This window comes from Colossoma macropomum, unplaced genomic scaffold (genome assembly GCF_904425465.1).
Source record: "Colossoma macropomum unplaced genomic scaffold, Colossoma_macropomum, whole genome shotgun sequence".
Lineage (NCBI taxonomy): Eukaryota > Metazoa > Chordata > Actinopteri > Characiformes > Serrasalmidae > Colossoma > Colossoma macropomum.
In genome coordinates this window covers 4,720,676-4,736,157 of record NW_023494791.1, presented here as the reverse complement: position 1 = coordinate 4,736,157, position 15,482 = coordinate 4,720,676, and the positions used below count along the sequence as shown (strand labels likewise).

Below are 15,482 nucleotides of genomic sequence, written 5' to 3'. Positions count from 1 at the left end.
GTGGCAAAGTAAGAAGTAAAATGGCTTGAGCGTCTCCTACAGCTGTCAAAGTCGTTGCTTAGCAACGGCGTCTCAGCGGAGTGATAGTGTTTGTGAAAAACCTGTGATGTTATGGTGAAATAACAGCACGGTTAGAATGCCTCTCAACCAATCAGCTTGCGTGGCCGGAACTAACTGTTGTATAATAACTCTTTTTTTTTCTTTAAGTTTTAAAGAAAATTTGACAAATAAATATTACACTGCTTTTACTCTATATACAGTGCTGTGCCAACGTCTTTGGCACATTATTTCAGACAGCAGTAAATGCATTTTTTCTTATTAAAACACTGAAGAACGTGAGAAGTAATACAGAAAAAAACAAAAAGGAAAAATGTTTGGTTCTAGATTTCTCCTCAGTGGCCCCATCATGGATTTGTTAAATTTTATGAGCAGCACGTGTTTTAATTTGATGAAGGATTAATTAGTAAACTAGGTATTAGGTGTAACTACAGGTAGTACGGGCTGCCACAAGGAGAGGGTTTGGAAATGGATAAATGAACATTGATAGTCAGAAAATCACCACTTATTGTGATTTTTGTAATTTTGTAATTTTTTGTATTTATTCTTATAGTACTGTTTTTTGAGCAAATAAATGTTTACAAACCAGATAATCAGTTTTTTAAACATAATTTTCTTATGTGTGCAGAGCTGTATATTTTCGTTCTTAGTTTTTTTTGATGGTGAATATTTGTCGTACTTACATTGCTGATTTCCCCCTCTACGCAGTTCCTCCTCCAACTAACGTCACCGTCAGCTGTCACAACTTTGAAAACATCATCTACTGGAACTACACTGACCAAAGTCAAAACCCGGAATTTGCTGTGAGAATTCTGGTCTACAGAGGGTACGTTAGCTCACATGATATTAAATCTACCAACTTGTTCATCTTATTCGTCAAAGTTGTGTAAAAAAAAAAAAAGCACAGATTTATCGTCTTTAATGATTCTACAAACTACTGTGTCTGATTCGTGAACCTTTTGCACAACATGGACATGAGCTGATTTTTGAGCAAAATAACGAATCAGAATCATCTTCTGTGCGTGAAATCAAGTGCCAGTCTACCGGCACCTCATTTACATATTATTTGCATAAAGCATGCCCTAATTCATGCAGAGTTTTCAGTAGGGAATAAAACAATAAAATGGCAGCATTCAGTGGCTCACGAGGTTGAGGTTGAGCAGTGAGTTCGTTGCTCCCCTTACTGACCAAACTGCTGAGTGTTAAAATTACGACTGGAAAGAATAAAATGTGAGAAACAAAACCTTTTTTTTTTGTTTTTTTTAGTTAGTTAACAGTAAATGAACTATTTGAGGTGGATTTTTTTTTTTTAACCATGATGACGGAGTAAATGTACTACAATGTGGGGCAAAGGTTTTAGCCGTTTGTTTTGTGCATGTTTAGGGCTGTCCTTTAAACTAGCATAGCCACAAATATTTACAATTCCAAAAATGCAGCAATGCATATATTTGAAAAAATAAATGAATAAAACTAGGATTGGGCAGTATGGCAGATCACGATATTTAGTCTTGATTTTGATAGGTTTGAGTTTGATAAATTGGTACAGACTAAAAAGCTCCAGCAGTGCCACATAAAAAAAAAGTAAGAGTAAAATCATTTTTGTTCTCACTGTACTGCATTAAATCCAATTAAACTGCACTAAAGATGCTCACTTTGTAATTTAACATGCAATTCTTCAGTTTTCTTTAAGTACTAACAATATCATGATATGCTCAGAAAAGCATATTGTGACCAAATTTATCACAATGATAAAATTTCATCATATTGCTCACCCTTACCAAACACTGTGCTTTCTAATATCCTGCCTGAGTTTCACAAAGAGTGTCATTTTGTTTGCATGATTAGTCAAAAGTAGAACACAGTCTTGGTGTTGGAGAACTAGGAATAAACTCTCAGAGGAAGGTTCATTTGTTCGTGACTGCGTCTGTCACGCTCACTAGCTAGTGAGTACAGGCAGTACTGTGCAAAAGTTTCAGCTTGTTTTATTTATGTGTTTTATGAAGACCAGATTGGATGAATAGTTATTAGGAAATAGAAAAGGCACCAGTTGTGCTGGAGGTGCCTGAAATGCTGTCCACAGTATATATTAGCACAGTCTGCCCTCTCCTAATGCCACTTTCGCCTTCCTGTGTAAAAATGATCAAATTGTAAGTAACTCTGGAGAAAAGTGTCTGCCAAATGCCGTAAAGGTAAATATTATTGTGAACCTTGTACATTATTTTGTATTTCTTACTTTTAACTTTTTTAATAGAGCAAGATCACTGATACGAGTAGATATTATGTACATTTGTTTTCTAACAAAAAGTTTAGCATTACTTTAAAAAAACAAAAACAAATGCAACAAGCCATACAAAACATTCAGACTTTATTCTGATTCATGTTTGACACAAATCATGATCCCACTGTTATTGGCTTGAATTTGATAGTGCTTATTAATAATGTTAACCAGGTCTTCTTTGATTGTCTACAGAGAACAACCTCCAGTTTTGACAACAACTCAGAACTACCTAGATATCTCTAACTACACAGATGATGCTGAAAATGCATATGATGTGTATGTAGAAGCTTGGCTGAATGGATCTGAAAACACCGGATCATCTGAAGTTGTAAAGTTCACGTACAGCCAAGACTTTCCCTTTTTGACCGAGTGTAAGTGAAAACCCTGAGGACCTTATAGAACCAATGCAATGAATAAGCACGTGTCTATATATATATATATATATATATATATATATATATATATATATATATATATATATATATATAGACACACACACACATTTCTATTTTGTCTTGTCTTATTGTTAAGCTTTATCACCTGTCTGTAAAGCATGAAAAGTACTGTATGAATAAAATAATAGTAATAACGATAATTAAATGTGCTTAATGATGGTATGTATATTCTGTAACCTGATGTTATTCTGTGGGGTGCTGACAGTATCGTTTACATGTCTTTTGTTCTAGGTGTGGTGGATTTTCCAGACGTAGATATTTTGGCCTTGCAACACAGTTTCGAACTGTCTTTTGATCATCCTTACGACGTCTACGGTTCTGATAGTTTGAATGAAAACTTCACCTATAAAGTCACATGTAATGAGGTAAGGTAACAACACGCCCCAATCAGAATTCAGTTTTTTAAGACCGTTATAGCCTTTTTTTTAAGCTTCTTTTAAGACTGAAAAGCATAAGATTTGAGCCTTCTCTTCCTACACATCACTGAGCAAGTCTGACATGAGAAAAACTAGAGATGTACAATCAGCCTGAGAGAATAATTCTGAAATGGTATCTTTTCTCTCAGTACTTCCGCTGCGTACTTTTAATTAGAAAAACATCACATCTGTGGTAAAGTGAGCAGACCAAAAAGAGAACCAGATACCAAAACATGATTTAAGCATTGTCACATTATATGTTTTCTTAAAGTCCCAGAGAACTTGGTTTCTGTGAATAACTTTCCAATAAATAATAAATAGCCCAATAAATAGCTCATGTATATTAACCCTTGAACGTAAGACCCCAAAAAACCTACTCGAATGCATAAAGGGGGTCAAAGGCCCTGTTCACACTTAGCATTAACATGCGTCCTGGTTGGTCCGATCACAAGTGGAAAGAGGTAACTACAGGTGTAAACAGGGTGCAGTGCCTCTTGGAGACACACTGTGATCCAGTCACTCAGACTGCCTTCAGGTATGGTCAGCAACGCGTGACCTAAAGCATCTTGACGTGTCTTTAACAGCAGCAAAGGACCTCCTTAATCAGCTGCATCGTCACAGGAGAGATGAAAGCAGCTGCTGTAGCTAAATTTTTCGTTTCCTCTGCCCTTTGTTTACAGTCATATTAGCGGTTCATGTGGTTTCTAAGCGTTTGTAACAGCCTTTCATTTACACGAACACGGCTTGCAGTATATTTTTATCTGGCAACAAACGCAGTGAGAGACGGACGTAGTAAATGTGGGTCGTACCTTCCTTCAGTCACGAAAGTCCAATCGCTGGAGACGGATGGAAATGCCAGGTGTGAACAGCTACACGCCTTGCTATCCACTTATGATCAGATCACTCGAAACGGATGTTAAGTGTGAACACGGCTAAACTGAACTGTATTAAATGTATTAGAACTTTTGACTTATGGATAATCAATATTATTCAGGCTGCATTCATGTTACCATTTCTTGCCTTAATTTGACACGGATCTGGTGTTTTCGGAGCTGTGTGGAGACGAAATTTTGATCTTTTCAAATGAGATCTGAGCCACTTTCTTGTGGTCCTAGATCAGATCCATATCCGACTTGTGGCCATGCGACCTTAATGAGAATGCTTGGATCAGAATTCATGTGTTCTCTTTTCACTGCGTGTTCACGCAGCATTAACGTGGCTGCAGCGGCGAACAGAAGTTAATACGTTAAAAAAGCAAAAGCAAATCATCTGATCCTTTTTCGCCTTCGTCTTGCTCTAATAATGAACTGCTGAGAGTTGTTCAGCACTAATGATCTTCATGGGGAAGGCTCGTTAATTTGGTCTGTTTAGTTAGTCTGTTAGTTGTTAATGACGCATGAGGTTCATTCACATAACACTATTGATTAGTATGTGCGTGTAGCTAGTGTTACCAAGCTAACTTACTAAAATAAGCTCGTTATTTAATATTGGCTCTAAAAGTTTGCTAGTTAGCTGATTTTAAAATATCTGAATATATATGTTTCAAAATCTTTTGGTCGTATTTTCTGAGTTAAAAATTAGTGTTTGTAGACAAAACTTCCATTTAACATGAACAGTTGAGTATCAGCTCTGACAGCAATTGATCCAGGATGAAATGGGATGTATGGGAGAGGCTTATCAAGTGATGAAATGTTTTTTAGAAATTAAATTTTTGATAAATGGAAAATAAGCTATCAGTTTAAAACAAGATATCACAGTAACTGAACTGACCCTTTTATAAAGACTGGTAGTTATGTATAAAAATATCTTTTGATCTTGAAAAATCTGTAGGAAATACAAAGGGGCCATTTTAACCCCTTTTATGAAGACTATTCTTACAAGAATGTAATTTTTTTTCAGATGACCGAGAAAAATGTAAGTGACATTAGTGGGGCTCACAAACCAAATTTTTGAGGAATACATGTAATATCAAGGGATTAAACCTTTTTATTCGTAAAATATTTCAAAAATGACACTTCATTGTTTGAATTTGACCCCCTTTAAGTATTCTGGTGTTGAATAAGAACCAAAGAACCACAATCTGTGTTTTCTTTTTAAAGAGGTTAATCTTGTTCTTGCAGGCAAACAGTAAACAGTTTACTAAGTGCACACTTTGAATAATGTTCCAATGACCAGTAAATGATTGATATATTTCACCATATTTCTCTCCTCTCGATGTAAACTGGGCAGTCTTAATCTTGAGTAACGCTTCCTTAAGCATTCCCCTGACCAATCACAGGGCTGACGTCGTTTTAGAGTCAGAGACACTTTGCAAGCTAAAGCTAACCCAGCATAACCAAAAGCTGGCAAGCTAGACCACCTGTCTGTACCTACCTGTCGCCCGTCATTCGTTTATCCAACACCAACGTTGTTTATTTGTTCCTTCATTTAATCGTTGCTTCATCCGTCCACTTCTTTGTCCATCCGCCCAACCGTCTGCATGTCTGTTCGTTTCATCATTCACGTGTAGCTTCGTCCATCCGTTTCTTCGTCCGTCCATTCATATGTCTGCCTGCACGTCTGTTCGTCTGTGACTTTGTGGTTCAGTTACCATCACAAAAGCTGGTTGATCATTTTTAGTTCTGTATGAGGGGCGGAGCGGGCTAGGAGTGTTGGACAGAGAGCTGTCAATCAAGCTACTCATTAGCCACACCCACACAGTTCTTAGCTAAATCATCAGCAGTTTTTAAGTCCTGTTTTATTGCATTTATATCTTATATTCTTCATTCAAGCTTTGCTGGATGTTTAAGATAACACTCAAGTTCAGTATCATAAAACATTCAGTTATTTTACTGTGTTCTCTGGGACTTTTAAGACGTTGCGGTATAAAAGCTGAGTAAGGTGTTAGTGAGAGGACACAGAGGTGTTTATAACGCCACCTGTATATTGAGAACCTGGGCAGTGTAGCAGGCTGTCAGTCGTGTGTGTTCATCAGAATATTAGGCCACGTCCAGACAGTTCTCAGATAGGTCTGAATCTGAAAGACGAGTTTTATTGTTTCTGTGTTTTGTGTTTTTATTCAAACTAATACAAGGAGATTCACTCGAAAGAGGCCCCGGATATTCTGCTGTAACTCTGTTAGGAAGAACCAATCTGAACCAAAAAATCCGCTAAATATCTTGATGTATGTATAATCAATTGCATTACATGCGATGCTGGAAGTGATCTCCGTTTTCTGCCAGACACATTTCAATGCGGCGCTCCATGTTACTGAGCATATTGGCAAGCGTTAGAGAGGTTAAACGCCGCGGCGGCTGTCCGGCGCCTACCTCATCGCTCCGACGCAGGGGCATCCCGGCTTGTTCGAGGCTCCATATACTGAGGATCACATCGTTTTGTTCACATCGCGTCATCCTAGAGAGAGTTATTACAGAATATTCGAGGCCTCTTCTGAGTGAATCTCCCTGTGTAACATTTCAATTTTAGTATAATAGACATTATTGATATTTTACACTGTGTTCTCTGGGACTTTTAGACAGAACTCGTCTCCTTTCCCAGTCTTGCTTTCAGTTTGAGCTTCTTTTCCTTCCATGGCCTAAAATTCAGGAATCTGTGTGCGTGTGTTTCAGTAAGCAGATGATCAGAGTCTTCTGGCGCCCTCTATGGTGATAAAGTGATAAGCATGAGTGTGTTTGTTTGATTACTGATTGTTTGTTTTAAACAAATGCTTGATTTGTGTCTTAGTGGCCATTTTCATTCTTCTGAACATTTATAGACATTTTTTAGGAAGCACTGAATTTACTAAGGCTGCCACTAGCGATGATATTGATAGTGCCGTCATTAGTTTGTCAGTAATTAAAAATTAAATAGCTCTACAGCCGTCCGTAGCCAGGAGTCCGAGAGAGCACAACTGGCCTCGCTCTCTCTGGGTGGGTAGGATGGCCCCTCCTTATCCCCCCATCACTCAGCGTGATGCTAGTCAGCGCAGGCGTCTGTTAGCTGACGTAACAGATCTGGTGGTTGGCGCTTTCCTCCGAGCGCGTTCGGCTGTCCAGTGACGTTGCGTGAGCGGCAGTTCGAAAAGAAGCGGTGGTTGGCTTCACAGGTCTCGGAGGAAGCCTGTGTTAGCCTTCACCCTCCTAGCGTTGATAGCATCGTGTGATTGGGGGAGTCCTAAGTAGCGGGTGGAATTGGAGACGACTAAATTGGGGAGAAAATCGGGTAAAATTAAAACAAAATACAAGCGTTAATACAAGCAAATATTATTTACAAAAAAAAACAGATTATCAAGGGCATAGCTGCAGATCCCATGTGTTGCTCTTGAAAATGCTATCTTAATGGGTTTTAAAGGTGCAAACACAAAGTACAGAATTTTCCTGCTAATAATAAAGCAAAGCTTACAGACAGCAGCATCTTAATTAAACCTGAATTGTTAAGACATGCACAGTCCTGCAGTACTGAGCATGTGCAGGAGAGCAGTGCTTTCTTAAAGGTATTTTATTTTTATTTTTTTTACCTATCCACACCAAAATAAAAACAGAGAAAATTTTAAATGTCTCTGTTGAGGAGAATATTTTCCAAAAGCTAATTTTTTTAGAGACCTTTTTTTGTTTTGTGGGCAGGAGGACAAAAACACAGGACAAAACTGTATTGAAAATGCAGCCCTGGTCACGGACTAGCATAATTTAGCCGTTAAGTATAGACGAACAGTTTCAAAATACAACTGATTGACTTCAGCCAAAGTCGTGCTCGGATTCACACAATTCACAAAAAACATCTTTTCGACAATGTTAAAGTGAAGTGTTTCCATATTTTTGACTTGTTGGGCTGTGCACCACTCTGCACTGCAGTCTCTGCTGTCTGTATTTTCTTTTAATTGATATAATGTGTATTAAATGTATTAAATTTAGCTGTCAAGCCAAACACTCAGTAACAAGATTGAATTATTATTATTTTTTTATCAGCATTATCGATTTAATCAATTTGTGTTGCAGCCCAAGTTTTTGCTAATAGATCATGGTAGACATACTCACTGGATATATCATTGCGTGAGGTGAACTGATATTTAGAAGCATATGTGTGTTGATGGGTAATTAATGTTTTGTTTTGTTTTGTTTTTTTTTTCATATATTTTCCTGAAACAGACAGAGTGTGGCGAAGGTGAGTGTTCTTTAGACGAACAGTGCACAGGGATGATGCACATTCCTGAACATCTTTACGGCCGTTGCTTCAGTGTCCATCTCAAAGCGACGATCAGCAGCATACCTATAGAAACCTCAAGAGAAGTCTGCAGTCCCACCATCCCTTCGTCCAGTAACCCTGGTACGATCCCTTCTTTATCTTGTGTTCTCGTCAAAGATTCTGACCCCTGTATTCAGTAGGAACATGATTAGCAGAACTGATCAGCCCATTTCAGTCTGATTAAAAACCTATCAATCTGTTCTCTCCCCCTCCCCACAAGATATTATGCCTCATTTTAAAGACTGTGTTAAAAAAGCGCTTTTTAAATGTATTACAGATGTAACTCTTATAACCACTTTGGTGTGCACTGGAGTTGGAGTCCTTCTGATATTCATAGCAGCTGGAGCAATGATGTACACGAAGGTGACCGGATCTGATTCCCAGAGTGCAATAATCAACAAATTCTTGGTAAGCTCTGTGCTAACGAATTTATAATAATAATAATAATAATAATAATAACAATATATTATTAATGATATATGTATTATTATATATAAGGACACAGGAAGTGTATATAAAATGGAAAACCTCAATAAAATTAAACTTGTACAGGTAACTGTACATAATTTTTTCACCGTTTGAGGTATTTGGGTGTGTAAGGTGGGATACAGGTAATCTAGGTAGTCTTGTTTAACTGTCTTAACTGAGTTTGTGAGTTTTGTGGATGTATTTGGTATCTGATGTTCTTCAAGGGTTCTTTAGTAAAGGCAGTGGTTCTATTTAGAACCGTGAGTAGTGCTGGGCGATCTGACCTCAAATCAATATCACGATTAATTAAACATTTTACCTCGATTACAATTAATGAACAATTACTTTGTTTTTTTTTGTTTTTGTTTTTTTTCTCTCAGACTTCGCTGACAAGGTTTGTACTGTAAATATGCTTACTTATGAGTATATTTACAGTTAAAATATACTCAAACAGGGATAAAATTGGGATTTTTAATGAAATATCTTATATCTAATATATGCATATATCATTGTGATTTTAAAATAATTGAAGGAAACACACAGATGAACTATTTGTGGTTATTCATTGAATATTTCCAACAATAGAAATCAAAGCAATTATTTCAAAAAGGTTATGTATAGAACCATATAGAACACATTCCCCATCAATTTGACGAACCATTTTACCATACAAAGAACCATTTAACATGAAATGGTTCTATATACAACTCATAGTTCTATATAGAACCATTCCCTTTACTAAAGAACCCTCAGAGAACCATCTTTTTTAGACGTGTATGGCAATAAGCTACGAGAGGCCATGTGATATTTTCATGATGCAAAGCGGGGTGAAATCACCGAAATCGCTGTGAAAATGCAGAGTCAAGAGTGTCTTACAGCTTTTATAAAGCTTTTAAAAATGTAATGTATGAATGCCTAATATAATTGATGTGTGAAGTGTGTGTGTGTGTGTGTGTGTATGTGTGTGTGTGTATCTCACATTCTATAAGGCTTTAAAGTGCCCCAGCCTCTGTTCTATAATTTGATTCAGTGCTCATGGACGCATGAAAAATGAACGACTGTTCGTTCCATATTCACCTATGTATATTCAATCTGTATATTGTATGCAGTACACAATGCAATACTATACTAGGGCTGAAAGATGAATCATTTTTATATCACAATCACAATTTAAAGGAGTGTAATTTCCAAATCACGAGAGCTGCAATTTTACTTACCGCTTATATTGTCGTAACGCTGTCTTTTAAATGGGGAAATTTAACCTGTTAACAGGAAGCTTGTGAACTGCATGATGGCATTTCAGGCTCAAGCCAGAAAAACGTGTATTTACTGACATTCTTGGCCAAAGAAATAGGTTCACTAGCCATAATTTAAATATTGGTCATAAAAATTGCAATTAGATATTTTATCCAAATCATCTATATATATAATATATATATATATATATATATATATATATATAATGATATAGCACACACACACACACACACCTACCGCCTGAGAGTTTTTTTGGAAGCAGACCAAAACCAGATTTAGAGCGCTTCATAATTCGCATGCCAGCATTCACACTTGTTCTGATAAAGCGCTCTGAAGCTACTTTCACATTGGCAGACTTCAGTGACACAGATCCAGTTTTTTGCCTTAACGTGACAAATCTGATATTTTCAGAGCTGTGTGGACATGCAAATCCGATTACTTTGAATCTGAAGCACTTTTATATGTGGTACTAGATTGGATACATGTCCGTGGACCTTAATAAGAACCCCTTATTAAGAGTTTTTTCAAATTCGGTCGTTGTTTTTATTTATTTATGTGTTTATTTATTTATTTATTTATTTATTACTGCGCATGCACCATTATTCAGTGTTGATTTGGCAGCAGCACCAAACTTGACAATAATAAACACTGATCCTTTGTTGCTTTCGTTCATAATGAACAGCTGAGAGCCGCTCAGAGTAAACTGTCTTTGTTACAAAGGCTTTTTCTGCTGGTTAGTTTGTTTACGGCATATGTGGTTCATTCATGTGACGTTATTGATTAGAATTTGCACATGAAGGTCATTTCAGGATTCAGATTTGTTCATATTAATGACAGATTTGAATCACTTACCTACACAATTGTGAACCATAAAGTTAGAAAAGTGGCATCTGAGCAATATAATTGGAATTGAGGAATGAGGCTTGCAATGTGAACATAGTCTAAGGGCCAGTAGTGTATGTACATTTGAAAAACCTCAATAAAATTAAGTGTTTATTAAGATCTGTACTCTACTGGTAACTGCCAGAATGACAGCTTGTAAGTAAATGCATTGGTATTAAACCTTATGGTTTACCTGTATGAAATCTGCCTTACTGATTTGATTGAGTGATTGATCGATGATAAATATTATTGTTATTATTAATAGAGCACCTGTATTCCTACTAATTTTCTGACCAATGAAAGACCGCAAAGACTGCCCACATGTATAATTTGGTGCACTTCAACCATTTGCAATATGAAACCAAATTTACTAAATGAAAAACATACAATTTCACAGAAACTCGAACTCTGGAGCAAACTATAGCAAACCAACTAGGTGTGAAAACAGCCATAGTCAGACTAATATTGAACAATCCATGAGCATGTAAACATAATTATTGATAGTAGGAGAATGTACAGTATTGGTGGATGCTCTGCATGCATTCTCTGATTGTAAATCTGACTGATATGTACCTGAACATCCACACTTTTTCTGTAGCAGCTCGTCTCTTTCAGTAATTCCACTGTTCAATAGAGATCTTTATTTATCCACACTGCAAAAAACTGGAAACTAACTCTGTTCTCCACGGTTCTCCTGCAGCGCATGGTGAAAACCGATTCGTCTGTTATGGATCCTGAGCGGCCGACTGTGTCTGAGGTCAGATCTATAAGCCACACTCCTCTGCTGATAACCCCAGATGATGTCATGTCCATCTGCACCAGCCTGACTCCTGCTGCAGAGATTACTCACTTTCCTGTCCAGCCCACTACTAACGTGGAGTCGTTGGAGGACCAGGAGCACAGCGGCAGTGAGGAGGACGACGATTCTAATGGCTTCTCGGACAGTTTCTCAGGTTACGACTGCCAAAAGTTTCCTCTGGAGATGAGCCCTGGAGACACAGTGGAGGCTTACCGTCCATGATTAAGTGGCCCAAGTGAGACCTCTGAAGTTAATGGTGAGGTTAAGCAACGAATGGACTAAGGAAACCAGTCCAGCACTTGAGTTCGCCGTCTTCGAGACTGTCCCAAAAACTCCTAAATGTGCGCTTTTTATGACATACACTTAATCTCACTGCATTCATAGTGATAGGACCATCCACTAGAATATGAGCAATATCAGATTGTCATGCTTAGGCAATAGCAGATTTACTAATGTCTGTTTAATTCTGTCACTTTTGGTCCGATTTTTTCCAATATTTGCATCCTTTACTTGTGTTATGTACACTTAGCTGGCATGAAAAACAGTGATGTTCATAAATCTTGATGTATTTTTTTTTCTATTCAGAAACCAAAAAATGGTAGCGTTTGCTTATGATAATGGCACAGTGCATAAGTTACACAGACTTGGCAGTTCACACTAAGCAGCTTGGCTAAGCTGTTAATATTGTTTCTGCCTTTGGTAGCTACCAGCTACTGGAATGAGGCCTAAAAAGTTACGAAATGATCATGGAAACAGTGGAACAGTTCCAGCTGCATTCCAACAGTATGACTGCAGATCCAGGCTTTTACCACATGGACAGTATCCTTTTACAACGAAATACAGAATGACCGAAAGTTGGATGCCAGGTTCAAATCACAAACCTTAAAGCGTTGTTAAAGCAGGTGTTGCTTAAAATAATTGAATTTTCTTTCTGACAAAAAGGAATGCATGAACCAAGCTGAGTTTGACATGTTACTTTTTCTTCCAGAACAAGGCTTACTTTTACATTTAGTATGTGCACATGACGTTAATATTGTTTCTTTGAATTGTTTTTAAATCTTTAGTGTTAGTTCAGGAATAGCTGTTTGGAAAAATGATTGTCATTGGAAACAAAAAGGGAGAAAAAAATTCTTAAACTCTGAGAGTTTGACTGGCTGTAAGCCATTAGTTGATTCCAGCCACTACTGGTCCTCAATACTAGTTTAGAGGGACACAATTATATGCAAACATTTTAGCACCCCCAGTCGAATCATGTTTGATTTGTTGATTTTTCTAATGAAAATGTGCTAAAACATCATTTATGGCAAAGAGATTTAGACATTTACTTTTGTATAAAAAAGTTAAATTCAGCAAATAAATAGTAATTGTGCATTAGATTTTGCAGAAATAGGTACTCTACGGAGGATATTCACTTAGAAAGGTTTTTCCATCCGCCTTGTCAATGATGAATATCAGCCATTTGTGTATCAGCATGTGTGCCAAGTGATTACCGACAGCTAAAGTCACTGCTTTGGTCACTAAATCCAAAAAAAAGGCTATTACAGCTCTGTATGCCTTGAAAAGGCTTGCCTGTTACACTTTCACTTGAATTAGTTGGACTGAGCCCAATAGCCTGATAGCCTGATGGCTGGCGTTCACCACGAGTGCTGCAAAGAAAACTGCAACAAATAAGTCAGACAGCTGCTCGCAAGAAATTGTCCTGAATTTAAGTGATTCAGCAGGCTTTGTGAATACTTGCAATTACTCTCAGAACGTCCTGCAGACGTTCCCGTTTTTATATATATATGTATGTATATATATGATGAATTTGTTAGGCTTAAAGCTGTTCTGTGAAATGTTGCACCCCACCGTAAACACGGTCTGCAAACTAGTCCACGTGGCCACGAGTGGGGAGTTCTGCTCTGTGTGTCCTGTGTATTTGCCTTCTTATATAACCCTAAACAAAGAACTCGTTTCCACTCACGGCCTTACATACATTTCTCCTCCATAAGAAACAATAACATTCATCGCACGTATTACAGCAGAGTCCGAGTACTGTGCTGCTTCACATTTCTTAATGACTAAATATTTCAGCACTTTTGCATGTTGCACCTTAGGTGTAAGACAAGTTTTCTTGACGTTGTTGTCATTAGTATATATGTGTATGATGAAGCTTGTGCTTTGGGGTATTTTTGTACAAGTGGGGTGATTTTCTGTTTCTGTCCAGCTCTTTTTGCAGAGACTATATCAGACTGTTACTTCATAGGCTGGTTTCCCAAAACCCAGATTAGGCCTAATCCTAGACTAAGGAAAATTCCCAGTGGTTCGCCATTGGCTTTGCACTTTAGTCCAGGACCTAAACTTAATCCCTGTCTCATCAAACCAGCCTATAGATGGTTCTTGAGGGCTGTTTGCCAGGGCAGCCTACAAGAAGATAATTAGATTGTTGGGCACGTTAATCACAATATGTACATTTTTTCTATGCTGTCTTTGATGAGCAATGCTGACGATGTGGCAGGTGAATCCTAAGATTATCTCCACCAGGAACCGTCCCTGCAACAACCCGGCCATTTGTACTGCTTTTGGTGACCTGTACTCTTCACTCTGCTCTCTGAAATAAACCCATTCTTTCCTATTCGCCTTGTAGTTGTTTTCTTTTTTCATATACTTGGGGGTGTTTCACAAAGCAGGGTTGCTCAGTTGGCCAGATAACTTAAGCCCAAAGTCAAGCCTGTTCAATAGGAAAGAGCTGAGGGACGTTCCTATTGGACAGTCGTCCTCTTTGGGCTTAAGTTATCTGGTTAACTGAGAAATCCTGCTTTGTGAAATAGCCCCCTAGACTGTTGGTTGGCAGCAGTATGACAAAATATTGATGTAGTATCCCAAAATAATGATTTACTTTCTTGAAATATTCAATTAGTATCTTAAAATAATGATATTGTCGAAGTATTGACCAGGCATCTCACAATAATTGCTTATTTTCCCAAAATAATGGCTTGGTATGTCAAAATAATGACATTATATATTTCTAGAAATAAGTAATTTCTAGAATTATACTCATTATTTACTTATTATTTCAACACAGTATATCAAAGTATATCAAAATGATTTGTAAGTCATTGAGATAGTAAATCAGTACTTTTTCAGAAGACCTAAGCTTAATCCCTGTCTCATCAAACCAGCCCCTAGATGGTTCTTGCAGGCTGTTTGCCAGGGCAGCCTACCAGAAGATAATGCATGATAACAATAGCATGATATATTAATAATTAATGTTATAATAAATAATAAATATTTTTGAAATAAATAATGAATATTTTTAGATGCAAAGTCAATAATCTGATGCTGCAGCCAGAGATGGAGATGGAAAAGCTGCATCTTTTCCCCAGCTTTTTCCAGAAATGCATTACTTATTGCTTCTATGAAGATATTCTGATCTTGGTCGTGCAGTGATGAACAGCACTAAGTGTAAAAAGAACGAACTCATCATTATGTTCAATAATATATATTGGAGAACGCAGCTGCCATAACTTACATGAGCGGGACTTTTATTAATGCTTTACTTGGCTTTTTCTACCTTGTCCGTGCATCAAACATAAACGAGAGCGATTAATATTGTATGTTTATGGAGCCCCGCTGGTGACATCCTGTATAAATAAAAATAATGCATGGCC

At 37.4% G+C, this 15,482-nt stretch overlaps 1 protein-coding gene across 1 annotated transcript in view; it reads left to right on the top strand.

Moving 5' to 3' along the window:
• The window catches only part of ifngr1l (interferon gamma receptor 1-like), a 37,770-nt gene extending 23,324 nt beyond the window's left edge, over nucleotides 1-14,446 (top strand). Inside the window, exons 2-7 of the mRNA XM_036573682.1 lie at nucleotides 766-883; nucleotides 2,528-2,706; nucleotides 3,022-3,155; nucleotides 8,330-8,507; nucleotides 8,704-8,834; nucleotides 11,734-14,446. Coding sequence (XP_036429575.1) covers nucleotides 766-883; nucleotides 2,528-2,706; nucleotides 3,022-3,155; nucleotides 8,330-8,507; nucleotides 8,704-8,834; nucleotides 11,734-12,054 — 1,061 coding nt within the window. The 3' untranslated portion in view covers nucleotides 12,055-14,446. The remainder of the gene's footprint in view (nucleotides 1-765; nucleotides 884-2,527; nucleotides 2,707-3,021; nucleotides 3,156-8,329; nucleotides 8,508-8,703; nucleotides 8,835-11,733) is intronic.
• The last annotated feature ends 1,036 nt before the right edge of the window (nucleotides 14,447-15,482 follow it).